General features: G+C 48.1%; 1 protein-coding gene across 4 annotated transcripts in view; it reads left to right on the top strand.

The window, feature by feature from the left end:
• TBC1D8 (TBC1 domain family member 8) overlaps positions 1-14,891 on the top strand; it is a 122,749-nt gene that overhangs the window by 89,245 nt on the left and 18,613 nt on the right. For 2 of the 4 annotated variants that reach the window (XM_039253122.1, XM_039253121.1), the window contains exons 7-15: positions 1,094-1,288; positions 2,256-2,432; positions 4,031-4,181; positions 6,726-6,940; positions 7,891-8,008; positions 10,367-10,652; positions 11,398-11,527; positions 11,679-11,777; positions 12,457-12,525. In XM_039253122.1, the coding sequence (XP_039109053.1) occupies positions 1,094-1,288; positions 2,256-2,432; positions 4,031-4,181; positions 6,726-6,940; positions 7,891-8,008; positions 10,367-10,652; positions 11,398-11,527; positions 11,679-11,777; positions 12,457-12,525 (1,440 nt within the window). Of the gene's footprint in view, positions 1-1,093; positions 1,289-2,255; positions 2,433-4,030; positions 4,182-6,725; positions 6,941-7,890; positions 8,009-10,366; positions 10,653-11,397; positions 11,528-11,678; positions 11,778-12,456; positions 12,526-13,034; positions 13,566-14,891 lie in introns of those variants that run through there. The other 2 variants (XM_039253124.1, XM_039253123.1) reach the window with 2 other exon arrangements.

Genomic DNA, 14,891 nt, shown 5'->3' with positions numbered 1-14,891 from the left:
TTGAGCCAAAGTCGGACACTTAAACCAACTGAGCCACCCAGGTGCCCCTCATTTCACCCATTTTTTACAAATTTTTATGTCTTTATTTTGAGATACAGAGAGCAAGTGGGGGAAGAGCAGAGAGAGGGTGACCCAGAATTCGAGGCAGGTTCCAGGCTCTGAGCTGTCAGCACAGACCCTGACGTAGGGCTCGAACCCACAGACTGTGAGATCATGACCTGAGCCAAAGTCGGACACTTAACCAACTGAGCCACCCAGGCACCCCTCATTTCACCCATTTTTAAGTGTTACGTGCAGTGGCATTGAGTACATTCACATTTTCATATATCCATTACCAGAACTTCCTCATCTTCCGAAACTGAAACTCTGTCTCCATTAAGCACTAACTCCCCATCCTCCCTCCCACAGCCCTGGGCAGCCTCCCTTCTACCTTCTATCTCTGAATGTGACAGCTCTAGTTCCCTCTTACAAGTGGAATCATACAACATTTGGCTGTTGATGTCTGGCTTATATCACTTAGCATAATGTCCTCAAGGTTCATCCGTGTTGTAGCAAGTGTCAGAATTTCTCTCCTTTTTAAGGCTGAGTGGTATTCCCTTGTGTGGATAGAGCACATTTTGTTTCTCCGTTTACCTGCTGATGGCTACTTGAGTTACTTTGTTTTTGCTTTGTATTATTTATTTATTTATTTATTTATTTATTTATTTTTAGTGTTCATTTTTGAGAGACAGAGAGCGCATAGGCAAGTGGGAGAGGGTCAGAGAGAGAGGGAGACACAGAATCAGATAGAGGCTCCAAGCTATGAGCTGTCAGCAAGGAGCCTGACACGGGGCTCGAACTCACGCCATGAGATCCTGACCTGAGCTAATATCAGACACTTAACCACCTGAGCCACCCAGGCGCCCCTTGAGTTACTTTGACCTTTTGGCTCTTGTGAATATGCTGCTGTAGGTACTTTTCAGCCTCTGTGTCAGTTCCTTATTGAAGTTACTTGGTTTTACTTTCTAGCTTATATTTTTTAAAATGTGTAATTGAAATGGCTGCCCTCCTTTTTCTCTTGCTGTACCTTTGTGTATAATCTTTTTTGCAACAGGTGGTGAGCATTGAGAAGATGGAGGACACAAGTCTGCTACCTAATCCCATCATCGTCAGCATCAGGAGCAAGATGGCCTTCCAGTTCATTGAGTTAAAGGACAGAGATAACTTGGTGGAGAGCCTGCTCATGAGGCTGAAACGGGTGCACGCCAACCACCCCGTGCATTATGACACCTCCCAAGATGAAGACATGGTATGATCCTTAGAAACAGCGGGATCCAGTGAACTGAGGGCCTCTTTCCTCACCACCTCTAGGGCAGTGATCGCTAAAACGTGTGCACATGATGCTGGGTGCACTTGGGTGATAGAGATGATTGGGCCTGCGTATCAAACACTGTATCACTTCTGGTACTCGAGGGGTCCTGAGTGGGTGCTGTACAGGTTAGAGGGTGCCCCACGCAGATGAGCGGTTGGAGGGGCTAACAGGGCCCCCTGCTCACAGGTTAGAGGGGTTCATGGGGCACCCACCCCTCACCAGAGGTGAGCGGATCTGATGGGCACCTCTCTCTGTTAGAGAGGTTGATGGGGGACACCCACATGGCGAAGAGATTGGCAGGGCACCCCTTACGGGTTGGAGGGTTTGATTGGGGAATCTGCCCACAGGTTAGTGAACGCCCCCCTCACAGGTTGGAGGGGTCAGTGCCGCCCACCTCTGACTTTCGAGGGGATATTATTTTGGGGCAGATATAACTTGTTGAAAGAGAGGTTACATTGTCCTTAAGGTTGGATGGCTGTAAAATAGACCTGAATCTGCTGGGGCCTTGTTTCCTGTTGTTTCATGCTCGTCTCTCTCTTTCTTGACCTCTTCTTACCCACATAGTGACAGGGAGCTAGGAGATAGTCTCTCAGTACCGTAGGGTGGTTTTCTGAAGATGGACATCCCCGGTTCTGGAAGCGTACAAGAAATGGTGCTTGGCTGGCTCCCTGTTGGACCCATGCTGTGCGTGTTGTGAGCAGCCTTACCAGGAAAGCACAGTGTGGACCGTGTTCCTTCCTGAGGATCCAATCTGTTGGGTCTAATGTTAGTCTTTTTCCCTGGAGTCAATAGGCATGTTGAAGTATGTCACCTACATGCCTCCAAAGGCGAAACAATGACTCTTCCGTTAAGTAAAGCGGTGACTTTCTTCCAGCTTCCCCCCTTTTTCTTTTTCTTTCCACAGACTTCACCTGTGTTTCATTCAACAAGCATGTGCAGTGACCACAAGTTTGGGGATCTTGAAATGGTGTCCTCTCAAAATATCGAGGAAAGTGAAAAAGACAAGAGCCCACACCTGCACCCTGAGGCCCTGATATCTGTCTTCCAGCAGTCGGGCAGCCAGAGCCCCGACTCGCGAATGGTGGGTGGCATGGCTCTGCCTTCCCGGGTCCTGGCCCCGCAGGCCTTTGGAGAGCACATGGTGTGGGTGGCCGTGCAGCCCCAGCAGCTAGCACCCCTCCCTCTTCCTCACTGGAGGTAGTGGGAGGGGCTCAGCTGATGCCAGTTGCCTGGGCACATCTGGATACATGAAGGATGTGGTCAAATGACTGAGGGCAGTGGCTTTCCTACCTGCCCCGGAAGTGGCTCTTTGATGCAGCTCTTGGCCATGTGACCTACAAAGCCATCGGTGCTGTCCTTTGTGGGCTCTTCTAGACACAGAACAGGTGTTCTCCTCTTGCCCAGTGGTGTCTGTGTGGGTTCCTTTTACAGCATTTCTTGTTTCTCTCCTGGAATAAAAGGCCTCCTGTGCTGTAGTTTTTCTGGACTGAAAATACTTCAGTTACACTTACTTACACTCACCCTCTTTGTAGGGAGAATGTAAGGGCAAGGTTACGTACAGTGGGGTGAATGAAGTAGAAGATGTACTCTGAAAAGAGACCATGGCCGGAAAGAAGCTGCGTTGGGACCCTTATGCCGGGGTGTCTATGGACATCTTGCTTAAAATGCACTAAGAACTCCAGACATCTAGGGATAAGTTTTTTAAGTGTATTTATTTAAGAGAGAGTATGAGAAAGCGTGTGCATGCAAGCAGGGACTGGGCAGAGAGAGAATCCCAAGCAGCCTCCGTACTGTCTGCACAGAGCCTGATGAGGGGCTCAAACTCACAGACCATGAGATCATGACCTGAGCTGAAATCGAGAGTCAGATGCTCAACTGACAGAGCCACCCAGGCACCCCTATCTATGGATGATTTTAAAGGATTTTTAGTTGCCTAGAGAAATAGTATCTTTCTTGTTTCTGATAATGAGAACAATGTAATTTTTTAGGTTTCAGTTTTTCCTCTGGTTGTCACAGCTCAGGGCAAATACCCACCCCATGCCCCTTGCCCTCATTAGCCCTCTGGGCCAACCTGTATTTCAGCATCAGGCTTGCTGTCAACATCCTGAGAAGCTTCCCTAACGTCCCCCGCTCCTACCCCTCCCTCCCGTCTGCTTTGGGTGACTTGAATATTTGGACAAACATATTCTTTTTTTTTTTAATGTTTTATTTATTTTTGAGAGAGAGAGACAGCATGAGCAGGGGAGGGTCAGAGAGAGAGGGAGACACAGAATCCGAAGCAGGCTCCTGGCTCTGACCTGTCAGCATAGAGCCCAGCATGGGGCTTGAACCCATGACTCGTGAGATCATGACCTGAGCCGAAGTTGGACGCTTAACCAACTGAGTCACCCAGGCGTCCCCGGACAAACATATTCTTACCATCAGCTTTGCCAAGGAAACAGCATTTTATTGGTGTAAACACTCCTGCTGGGCTCTGAATTCCAGAAGGGCTGGTACTGCTATTCATCTTTATATCCTCTGTGCCTGGAAGTGCTTCAGAACTATTTGCTGAACCAGTTGCACATTACTGCTGGTTCCTCTGTTAACAGAGGCAGTGTCCGTCTGCTATGCGATATGGATGGGCTGTAGTGGGAGGTATAGACGGGCTTCTTTGTATGTGAACCAAATTTCCATTTCCAGTCCAGGGAGCAGATAAAAATAAGCCTGTGGAATGACCACTTTGTGGAATACGGCAGGACCGTGTGTATGTTTCGCACAGAGAAGATCCGGAAGCTTGTAGCCATGGGGATCCCTGAATCTTTACGTGGCAGACTCTGGCTGCTTTTCTCAGGTAAGTGTTTCTGGTATTTTTAGGCCAAGAGTTATTTCTGGAGCAGAACAGGAACAGAGGCCCAGATATGAACAATGTGTGTGTGTGTGTGTGTGTGTGTGTGTGCAGACAAGTCATCCATCTTTAGATTCTTCCTGTGATGTTCCCAGCCCAGAACTTGAGCACTCTTAACTGTTTTGGCTCTGGGACCTTGGTCAAGTTGCCTGAGACCCCTGGGCTGCAGCGTCCTTCTTGGTCAATGTGATAATCTGGCTGAAATGACCTCTCCTTTAAACGTAATGTCGAGTCTATACGTAGTCCTGAGAATGCATTAGGAACCTCCTAGATGGGAAGTATCTTTCTAGGACATGCATGCTGAAATAGACTAAACAAAAATCTGTGTGTGTTGTTCCCTTGCAGTGTCATTCAGATAAATCGCCCAACAGACTTTCTCTTGGTCCCATCTCTGTTGAAGACGCATAGCGTCCCCGAGAAGTACAGTTGTGGAGATTTCTCTTCTGCCCACTTCTTTTCTTCTTATACCACTTGACCCATTCAGTGATGGCCTTGTCTGGCCTCAGGCCCCAGGACTCTTGCTCTGCTGCTGTTTGGTGATATGTGGGAGTCCCTCATCAGGACGCTCACTGATGGGTGGACAGACAGGGACCGACTTCTCAAGAGACAGGCTGAGCAGGCATTTGTCTGTCTCTGCATTGAGGGTGGCTGTTTCATCTGGCTCGGTGGAGGAGGTGGGGCCCTGTGGGCAGGAAGGGAAGGCCCTGTCCAGGGTGTGACCTAGCTGCTCCTATCAGGGTGCAGCGGGAGGCATGGCGAGGAGGTCCCCTCTCCTTTGGTGTTCCCGCTGCTCTCAGGTCAGCATGGGCTTCCCAGCGGCCAAGCCTGGGCACCTGTCCTCTCCCTGCATGCTTTTTTTGGTTGTTGTTAAGTTTATTTTTTTAGTTTGTGGGGGAGGTGGAGAGAGAGATTGAAGGGAAGAGAAAGGGAGAGGGAGAGAGAGAGAGAGAGAGAGAGAGAGAGAGAGAATCCCAAGCAGGCCCCACACTGTCAGTGCAGAGCTTGATGTGGGGCTCGAACTCATGAACCGTGAGATTCATGACCTGAAGTTGGGAGCTTACCAGACTGAGCCACCCCGGAGCCCCTCCCTGCACGCTTCTTATATTCCTCTCTCATGTCAGCTACGTGCTGACCCTCACCCTGCCTCACCCTCTGTCTTCCCTCTTCCTAGTCTCTCCCCCAAATAACCAAGCCCACCCCCTCCCCAGCCCTGGGTGCCCAGATGCACATTTCCTGCTTTCCAACATACCTGCTGGCCTTTAGTGATAGGCCCACTACCACTGCTCACCCTGTCACACATGCTGAGTCCCCCTCCTGTTGCCTTGTTTCTGCAGCTGCCCACCAAAGACAGGCCTTTTTAAAATTAAAAAATGTCTTCTATATTTTTGTATCTAATAAAAACAATCTCTACTCAGAGTTGGAAAGAAAACAGAAAGGAAGGAGCAAAGAGAGTATCATGACTCATAAGCTTACCACCCAGCGAGTGACACCTGTTAATGACACTGGCTTATCGTCTGCCTGTTTAATGAAAATACACATTAAAAAAAAAAAAAGAGGCTAGTTCATAAAGGGCTACCTTTCCTTTCAAGCAATAGCGTTGACAGAAAGATTGCTGTAGTGTTTGGGCTGTCGCGTGATGAGTGACGGCTGTTAGTATTAAGCGTTGAGGATGGGAGTGCCTGGTTGATTATCGGATGTGACGAGAATCACAGCAGTTGGGAGAGTTGAGGGGGGTAGTGTACTAAGCCCAGTCAGAAGTGAAAAACCTGCACTAACACTTAGAGGCGGACCCGGGCCCTCTCTGCTTGGCCTGCTCTCCCGGGACCTCCCTGGGTGGGGCTGGCCTCAGTACCGGAGCCCTGCCTGCCGCCCGCGCCCCAGCGGGACCCCTGGCCGGAAGCACAGGTGCCATGGTGCTGGCTGATGAGGGAACGGGGGCCTCGTGCGGTACGGAAGCCTCAGCCCGGACGTCATGTGCCTGTCAGAGGCGTGGGTGGGCTGCGCTCGGTCCACCTGCACATCATGATCCCAGCCTCAGAGTTTCTTGTTGGTGGCTCGTTGGCTCCTTGATAGTTGCTTGATTACTTAAGCATAATTGCACACGTTTCACACATGCATGCCCAGTAATTTAGCGTTGAATTTACATAGGAAACTCGTGCATACAGCTGTATGAATATGCACACATATCCATTCTTCCTGTTACTAGAGAATACAACTTATTAAAAGCATATTAGTACAATTATTTCTATTATGAGCGGCTTCCCTCTCTCTGTGTAAGGCCGTTCTTAGAAAAGCCATGTTCTTTCTTTTCTTTCTTTTTTTTTGTTTTTGGCAGAAATGAAGTCCTTTTGGTTGTGTGTGGTCTCAAAATATTTTATGTCCCTCGAGTAATGAGACCCCATTGAGGTGTTCCGGCAGGACAAGCCCCCTCCCCGTGTTGACTCTATTCCGGTAATCTGCCCCCTTGAAAAATTACTTTTAAATTGTCAGATGCCGTAACTGATCTCGCCTCGCATCCCGGTTACTATGGTAATCTGGTGGAGGAGTCCATGGGAAAATGTTGCCTGGTGACGGAGGAGATAGAACGAGACCTGCACCGTTCCTTACCAGAGCACCCCGCCTTCCAAAATGAAACGGGAATTGCTGCTTTGAGGAGAGTCCTGACGGCCTATGCCCACCGGAACCCTAAAATTGGGTACTGCCAGGTGAGGCATGCAGTGAGGAGCAGTCTTGTGTTGAGTCCACGTCTTGTGTTGATCCACTGGGGTGCGGGTCCTGTCCTGTTGTTCTTGGCTGTCCGGTACTGACTGTCCTGTGAAGTCTCCATGCTTCGTCCCTTCCCTGAAAGAATGCATCAGGTATTGCCGAAGGAGTCATCTTCTTATAGTCAAACAGGCTGATTACTTGAAATTAGAAACTTTGCTTGGAGCAAAGACCAGTGCACGTGCTGAGCCTCTGTCCACAGCAGGACACATTGTCTCCTCGGCCACTCCAGGCCTTGGCTGTAGTACGGCACTGATAATGCTTCTGTGGAGTTTTATTTTTCTAGATCCCTATAGAGGTTATGGGGATTATTTTTAAAATATCAGTGGTGTTTGGGGAGGAAAAAAGATGTTTGTGGCCAATCCCTTTCCTTCAGGAAGCACAAGTGGAGGTAAGATGTCCTCTGAGCAGTTGCTGAGTTTGCTGGAGAAGTTTACTCAGGGACGTGGAACACAAGCACAAAACGAAATTCAGTAAATTAAAACAGTCCCTCCCCATCCCCCGCCCCCCGGCTCCAGTACGAGACAGGGTTATAGAGACGTTTCTGATATTTGAAAATGGAAGATTTTAAAAGTTGTTTTCCTTCGAATAAGCAAAATCAGTGTGTGAACGTTTTGTGTGTTTGAACATCTAGGATGGCTGGATTTGACTTGGGCCTGAGGCATGCACCACGGCTGACCCCAGCATTACTAGATGGGGATGGGGATGGGATGATGGCCGATCCCTCAGGCTGGTGTGTCTTGTGGGGACCACGTTGGTAACATGATCATTCCACCTCGCCAATGTCAGTGTGGTTGGGCCGCCCTGGGTCTCTCATCTGCGGCCTGACTTGTGTGGCTTTTAGCATCTGTGTGGTCAGGTCACTAACCGTGCCCTCTGTGACCCCGAGCAGTCCATGAACATCCTGACCTCCGTGCTGCTGCTGTACGCCAAGGAGGAGGAGGCCTTCTGGCTGCTGGTTGCTGTGTGCGAGCGGATGCTCCCCGACTACTTCAACCACCGAGTCATCGGTAAACCGCCTCTGCCCTCTTCCTCCTCGTCGCCTGTGCTTGGGGTGTAGGGACAGAGCCTGGGCAAAGACACGTGTCGTCAGTCCTCAGGCCCTGCGCCACTCAGCTGGTCTCTGTACAAGCCCTGCTTGGCTCTTGAATTTGTACAACTAACCAGTGTGATGCTCTGCACTATCTTGACAAAATGGTGGAGTGAGGTAACCTGAAAAAAAAAATTTCTGAGGCTCAGGAAACAAGTTGAAAAGTGAAAGCCAGAGGGGTGTTTCCCTGTGGCCTGGAAAGGGGCGGTGGTCTTGCTCTCAGTACCCAAGGAGCGCATGCGGACAGATGTCCCCTCTCCCCTAAGGAGAGGAGGCGCATGGAGCAGTGCTGGCAAGCCTCCAGGCTGGACCTGCCCCCCCGCCCCACGCCTTTCCTGCCACTTGCAGACTTTGATAGTGAGAAGGAACATTTGTTGCTGCTGGGCTCCGGGCAAACCCTTGACCACACGGCTCCCAGGCACGCACTCGGTGCCTTCTTTTCTTCTTATGGCTGATTTGAACTTGCATCATCTCTGTGGTCCAGCACCTCCTAGTGGACTAATACAGAAAAATTGCTTTGGCTTGGTGATACCTTACTCTTTCTGGAGGTGGCCTAATATTAAGGTGGCAGCTGTGGGAACAGAAACAGAAGAATGAATTTGAGACAGACTTTGGCAAAGGACTGGATGTAGCAGCAGGGCAGGAAGAGGATGCTTTCTAGAGACTGGTGTCCAGAGAACTGAGGGAGTGTGATGGCCACCGAGAGTAAAGGGGAGGTTAGCTGGGAAGGGGGTGGCCGCTTGGTGCCTTTTAGCCATCTTTCGGTACACTTTAGACTGTCTTCCCTGGCTCCTCATGTGCCTGAGTGATGGGGCTTGCTTCCTTTCGTACTTTATGTTGTGGGAGGCATTTAAGCATGTACACGGTAGCACAGAATCGGCGGAGACTCGGGACATTGGGAGGCAAGTTGCCAAAGCCATCATCTGTTGATGGTGTTGTGATGGGACAGCTCATACTCCTCAGTGACCAGCAGGCCATCAGTGATCGTGTGTATACCGTGTGACCACCACCCCAGTACAGGGTGGAGCATTCCCGTAACCCACAAAGTTCCCTTCTGCCCCTTCCCTGCCTTTGGCGGGGTACTGATTTCCATCCCCACAGATTAGTTTGGTCTGTTCTTGTACTTGGTATAAATGTAATAAAAGAGAATGTAATCTCTTCTGTGTCTGGCTTCCTTTGCACAACATGAGGTTGTTAGTGCATCAGTAATTTTTCCCTTCCTGTTGCCGAGTAGCCCTTCACTGAACATTTATGCCATGAATTGTTTATCTAATCACCCGGTAGTAGAGATTTGAGTTGTTTCCGTTTTTTTTTTAATTATTATTATCATCGTAAGTAAAGTTGCAATATGCATTCCTGTAGACATCTCTTTGTGAATAAAGATTGTCTGTTTTCTTGAGTATTTACCTAGGAGTAGAATTGCTAGGTCATGGGTTCGATGTATTTTTAACTTTGTAAGAAACTGTTTTTCAAAGCAAGATATTCTGTGGTCACACCTCTGACACCAGCAATGTAGAAGTTCTAGCTGCTCCACATCCCTGTTAGTCCTTGGAATTGACTTTTTCATTTTTGCCGTTTTAGTGGGTAAGAAGGGATCTGTCATGGAGGTTTTAATTTGCATTTCTTTGATTAAGGATCTTGCACGTATTTTTCCTTGCTTCCTGGCCATTTGTTTATTTTCTGCTTTGAAGTGTCTGCTCACATCTTTTGCCAATTTAAAGAAAAAATTCGTTATTGACGACTAAGTTGCAAGAGTTGTTATTCTGAATACAAGACCTTTGTCAGGCATATGTATTATAAATATTTTCTGAGTTTGAAGTTTGCATTATTTTATTGTTTTTTTGAAGAACACCAGTCTTTAATTTCCATGAAGTCCAATTTGTAACTTTTTCTGTGGCTAGTGCTTTTTGTATCCTAAGAATTTTTGCCTTTTTCCTATGTTTTCTTTGAGAAGCTTATAGTATTAGCTTTTATATTTAGGTCTGTGACACATTTCAGATGTATTTTCTTGTATGATGTGAAGTAGGACTTGAGGTTCCCACCCCCAAGCCTCTGCCCCACGCAGGTATCCACTGATTGAGCATGATTTTGTGAAAATACTATCCTTTCCCCACTGAATTACCTTAGTCACTGTCAAAAATCAGGTAAATGTGAGTCCTTTTCTAGACTCCAATTCCGTTTCATTGTTCTGATCATCTCAGATTAGTTTCAGTTTCAGGCTGACTTGAGAAAGTGTGACTCCCTCCCCAACCAAGTCTCCATGGCCTGCCTTTTCCAGGGGCCCAGGTGGACCAGTCTGTCTTTGAGGAGCTCATCAAGGAGCACCTCCCCGAGCTGGCGGAGCACATGAACGACCTCTCAGCCCTAGCGTCCATCTCTCTCTCGTGGTTCCTGACTCTGTTCCTCAGCATTATGCCTCTCGAGAGTGCGGTGAGCGTTGTGGATTGCTTCTTCTATGATGGGATCAAAGCCATTTTCCAGCTGGGGCTGGCTGTCCTGGAAGCCAACGCCGAGGGCCTGTGCAGCAGCAAGGACGATGGCCAGGCCCTCATGGTCCTGAGCAGGTAGGCTCACATGGCGGTGAGGCAGGCAGCCAGGGCTCTGCCAGACAGATGATGGGTGGAGGCAGCAGCCGGTGCCCAGCAGGGCCATCACTGTGGGATTTTTCCTTCTACTCTGCCACTTGTCACCCTAGCAGGTGGCACTGTTGCCTGCATGTGGTGGAGAGTGCCATCTTCCCCACTCCTCTCCAGCTAGTGAGAGGGTACGGGAGGAGAGCAGGCTATCAGTGCTTGTCTCTCAGGAGATCCACACAGAGTGACCTTGAATGGGGCGGGCGGGCACTGGGAAGTGGTGGTCTCAGGCAGCCAGCTGGAGGTTTCAGACATTTGGTGTGTAGCGGCTGGTGTGTTGTGGTGAAAGAAAAGCCCGATGAGGCTGAGGACTGGAACCTGAGTTTCTTGGAGCTGAGGGCATGTTGAAAGAGAGATGAGAGTTTCCCTTTCAGAACACTGTGGAAGCTCACAATTCTACGTTTGCACAGAACTCTGTATTGACTTCCAGGGAGTTCCAGATCCCTGCAAACACACTTCCACAGAGCCAAGATCAACAAGTCTGGCATTAGGGATGTCTCCTTTTCTCTAAAAGAGCACAGTGGTTGCTACCTTGTCCTCCTCGCAGTGTTTGAAGACAAATGAACTCTGTCTGAAAGTGCTCTCAGATAGTTCATGGCCCCTGTGAAGGCAGCGGGTGTGGTGTGGTCCTCAGGTGAGGAGAAACCGGTGCTTCAGTGGTGGGTTGTGTGCTCAGGTTTCTAGATCACATTAAGAATGAGGACAGCCCTGGACCCTCGGTCGGCAGCCACCATGCCTTTTTCTCTGATGACCAGGAGCCCTACCCTGTGACTGACATTGCCGACCTGATCCGGGACTCCTATGAGGTAACTGGGCCTGGCCTCATCCCCACCCTCACCCTCTTGGAAACTTGTTCAGTGGTGGATTTTGAAGGAGGTTCCCCCGACTACTACTACTTTCCTCTGTCTGTATGCACAGAGGGATTCTGTGCGTGAGTGACTCTTTGTTTCTCTGCAGAAATTTGGAGACCAGTCTGTGGAGCAGATTGAGCACCTGCGCTGTAAGCACAGGATCAGGGTTCTCCAGGGCCACGAAGATACCACAAAGCAGAACGTGGTGAGTCAAGGGTTGTCAGAATGACAGTCAGGCACTAAGCTGGGCTCTGTTCCCCTGTTGGTCTCATAAGAATGCCAGCTTTGGGGGTGCCTGGCTGGCTCAATCAGAAGAGCCTGCGACACTGGATCTCAGGGTCATGAGTTCAAGCCCCACATTGGGTGTAGAGATTCCTAAAAATAAATACATAAACTTAAGGCCAGCTTTGTACCCTTCCCCCATTGAATTAGAGTGACCTGGTATAGAAACAGCAGGGGTTTTCAAGTCAGATTGTGAGCAATTTAACCACCATGAGCCCCAGCTTCCCCAGCTGTAAAATGAGGATACTAATACCCAGCATCTGGGATTAAATGAGGTCCGATATATAAAATGCCTAGCACAGAAGGCCTGCAGTGTTCGTTGTTATTCAGGAGGAACTTCCTGCCCAAGCCCCGTCTGTGCTAGAGTTTGACTTCCGTCAGAACCTACACTTTTGTCCTGAGACACCAATGTGTGAATTGGGAAGGTCAAGGGTAAACACCTTGAGAAAGTTACCATATGGTGATCTTTACGTCAGAGAGGAACAGGCTGCTCTAGTAGGACTGGTGCCTGGCATCCCCCCTACCCCCGCCCCCGAGGAGCAAGAAGAGCTCGTCTTCCTAGGCAAAGAACTCACTCCATTGCTGTTCACTCTTCCCTCAAGCTCCGCGTTGTTACCCCAGAAGTCTCCATTCTTCCTGAAGACCTGGAAGAACTCTATGACTTATTCAAGGTAGGAAGCTCTGGGCAGATGAGGGAGTGAAAGGCCAAGCCCGTGTTGTCGGCCTGCTGGTGGGGGTGGGGAGGTGAGCACGTGGAAGCCGGGGAGTCTGCCACATGCCTGTTTGGTGGCAGCAGAGGCCAGAGCTGCCCTTCTCCTCGCCTGCCTGTGGCTCACACACAAGGGCTGCGCTCTGCTGAGGGCCTTGGGTGCCGGTAACCTGTTCTTCACTGTTCTCCACGGAGTTCCCAGGCCAGGGTACATGGAACAGTGACCATTACTGTCATTACCACCTCCTATGCTGGGTACTGACTCCTAATCCCATCCATAATACATGTCAACATATTTTGATGCTTGTCTTTATATAGTGTGCTGCTTTATATTTGACTTTCCCTTGATACTCCCTATCAGCACTTTTCCACATTGCCGCATAGTCTTACTCATTTTAAAATGACCGTATAGTCTGTCATATTGGCAATACTAAATATACTAAACCGTATTTCTAATATTTGTATATTTAGGTGGATTCCCAGATCTTGCTACTTAAATCACCCAGCAAAGAAAATTTGCCGGAACCCTACTAGAACTGTCCTTCCTACAGCAGATAAAAATGAGGGAAGACAGGAGGGCTTCAAGTGACCCACACCTGACACTGTGGCAGTGAAGGGGGAGAAAGAACAGTTGCAGAAAGCAAGTCTGGAGTCTGGCTTCCAGAGCCCTTCCTGGTTGGCACTCTGAGCCGCTGTCCCTCCTGAATCAGATTGTCAAAGTGATGGAAATAGTACTACACTGCTTGTCAGGTGCTTCTAAGCAGAGCAGTAGAGGTTGTCTGAACCTGGCCCACATCCGTCGTGGCATATTCTCCTGTAGTCACTGAAATGGCTGTTGGCCTAGAGTCCTAGCACCCTCATTCCTGATAAGCAGAATGTATAGGGAGGACTTCTCAGATCCTTGTCTTCTGTGAAGATCCCCTGTCTTCAAGTTTGATAGTTTCCTTTTTTATTTATTTTTTAATGCTTTATTTATTTCTGAGAAAGAGAGAGAGACAGTGTGAGCAGGGGAGGGTCAGAGAGAGAGGGAGACACAGAATCTGAAGCAGGCTCCAGGCTCTGAGCTGGCAGTCAGCACAGAGCCTGATGTGGGGCTCGAACCCACGAACCGTGAGATCATGACCTGAACTCAAGTCGGACGCTTAACCGACTGAGCCACCCAGGTGTCCTGATAGTTTCCTCTGTTGAGGAGAAAATAAGTCAAAGGTTACTGGTGTCCCAAGCCCCCACCCCTCTTTGGCTTTGATGCTAGAAACGTAAAGACAGGTAGACAAATGTATTGTTTAGCATGAAAAGTATTTCATTTATTTAAGGCTGACTATTCTCAGTTTAAGACCTGACACAAATCTGAATTTATATAGTTTAAACGATTGCTTTAAATGAATAAAAATAAAATGAAGTACTAGCCATGTTTATCTTTAATACAAAGAGTATTTAAAGGAGGTAGAGCTGTTTTCCTTTTTCTGTTTTTCCTGTGAATGATGTGATTGGTACTTAATGAAATTTTATTTGTAGTTAGCTTTCCAACTCTTTGATTTACATAGGAGTAACTACAAATAGAAACTTAAAGACTATAAATACAATATAATTTTTAAGATACACTTCCAAAGGAAATTGCAGGAAAATAGCATCATAATCATGGTATCTGATTCCATTGTACAACACTTTTATGTACTCATTCCAGTGCTTCTGGGTCTGCATGTGCCCCACGTAAGAGCCCTGTCAGACTGTCCTTTACCTCTATGCTCCTGGCCTACTCTGGATTTCCTTGGCTTTCATAGTCTGACTTAAAGTGTCCTAATATTTGCCTAAGTACTGTGGGGTATAATGTTCTCTAGTTGGGTTTTACATACACCTCTGGTCTTTTCAATCAGAATTTCATTTTCTTGGGGAAAGGGTCACACAGAGATACCCTTCCAATGTTTTAGAAATACATGATAGGTTATTAATAAGGAGTCTGTTCCTTCACTGCATCCTTCCCTAAGCCTGGAATGAACGGGCATGATCCTTCTGTGTTAACAAGAAATAACACTGACCATCTTCGTTACATACTCTTTCCTAGTCGAGATGAACAGTGTGATACTTAACAAAATCTATTTTTATTGGTAATTTAAATAAATTTTTCAGGCATGAATGCAGTTTTTTTCTTTTAGTTTTATTAATATGACATACAGCACTGTGTAGGTTTAAAGTATACAGCGTGATGACTTAAGTATATTGGCAAGTGACTGGTACAGTAAGCTTAATTGGCATCCATCTCATACAGATAAAAAAAATTTTTTTTTTCTCCTTGTGATGAGAACTTTGGGATCCCCTCTCTTAGCAACT

Source organism: Hyaena hyaena, unplaced genomic scaffold (assembly GCF_003009895.1).
Source record: "Hyaena hyaena isolate Hyena2069 unplaced genomic scaffold, ASM300989v1 scaffold_438, whole genome shotgun sequence".
NCBI classification, from domain to species: Eukaryota; Metazoa; Chordata; class Mammalia; order Carnivora; family Hyaenidae; genus Hyaena; species Hyaena hyaena.
This window is presented reverse-complemented; position numbering and strand designations above follow the sequence as displayed.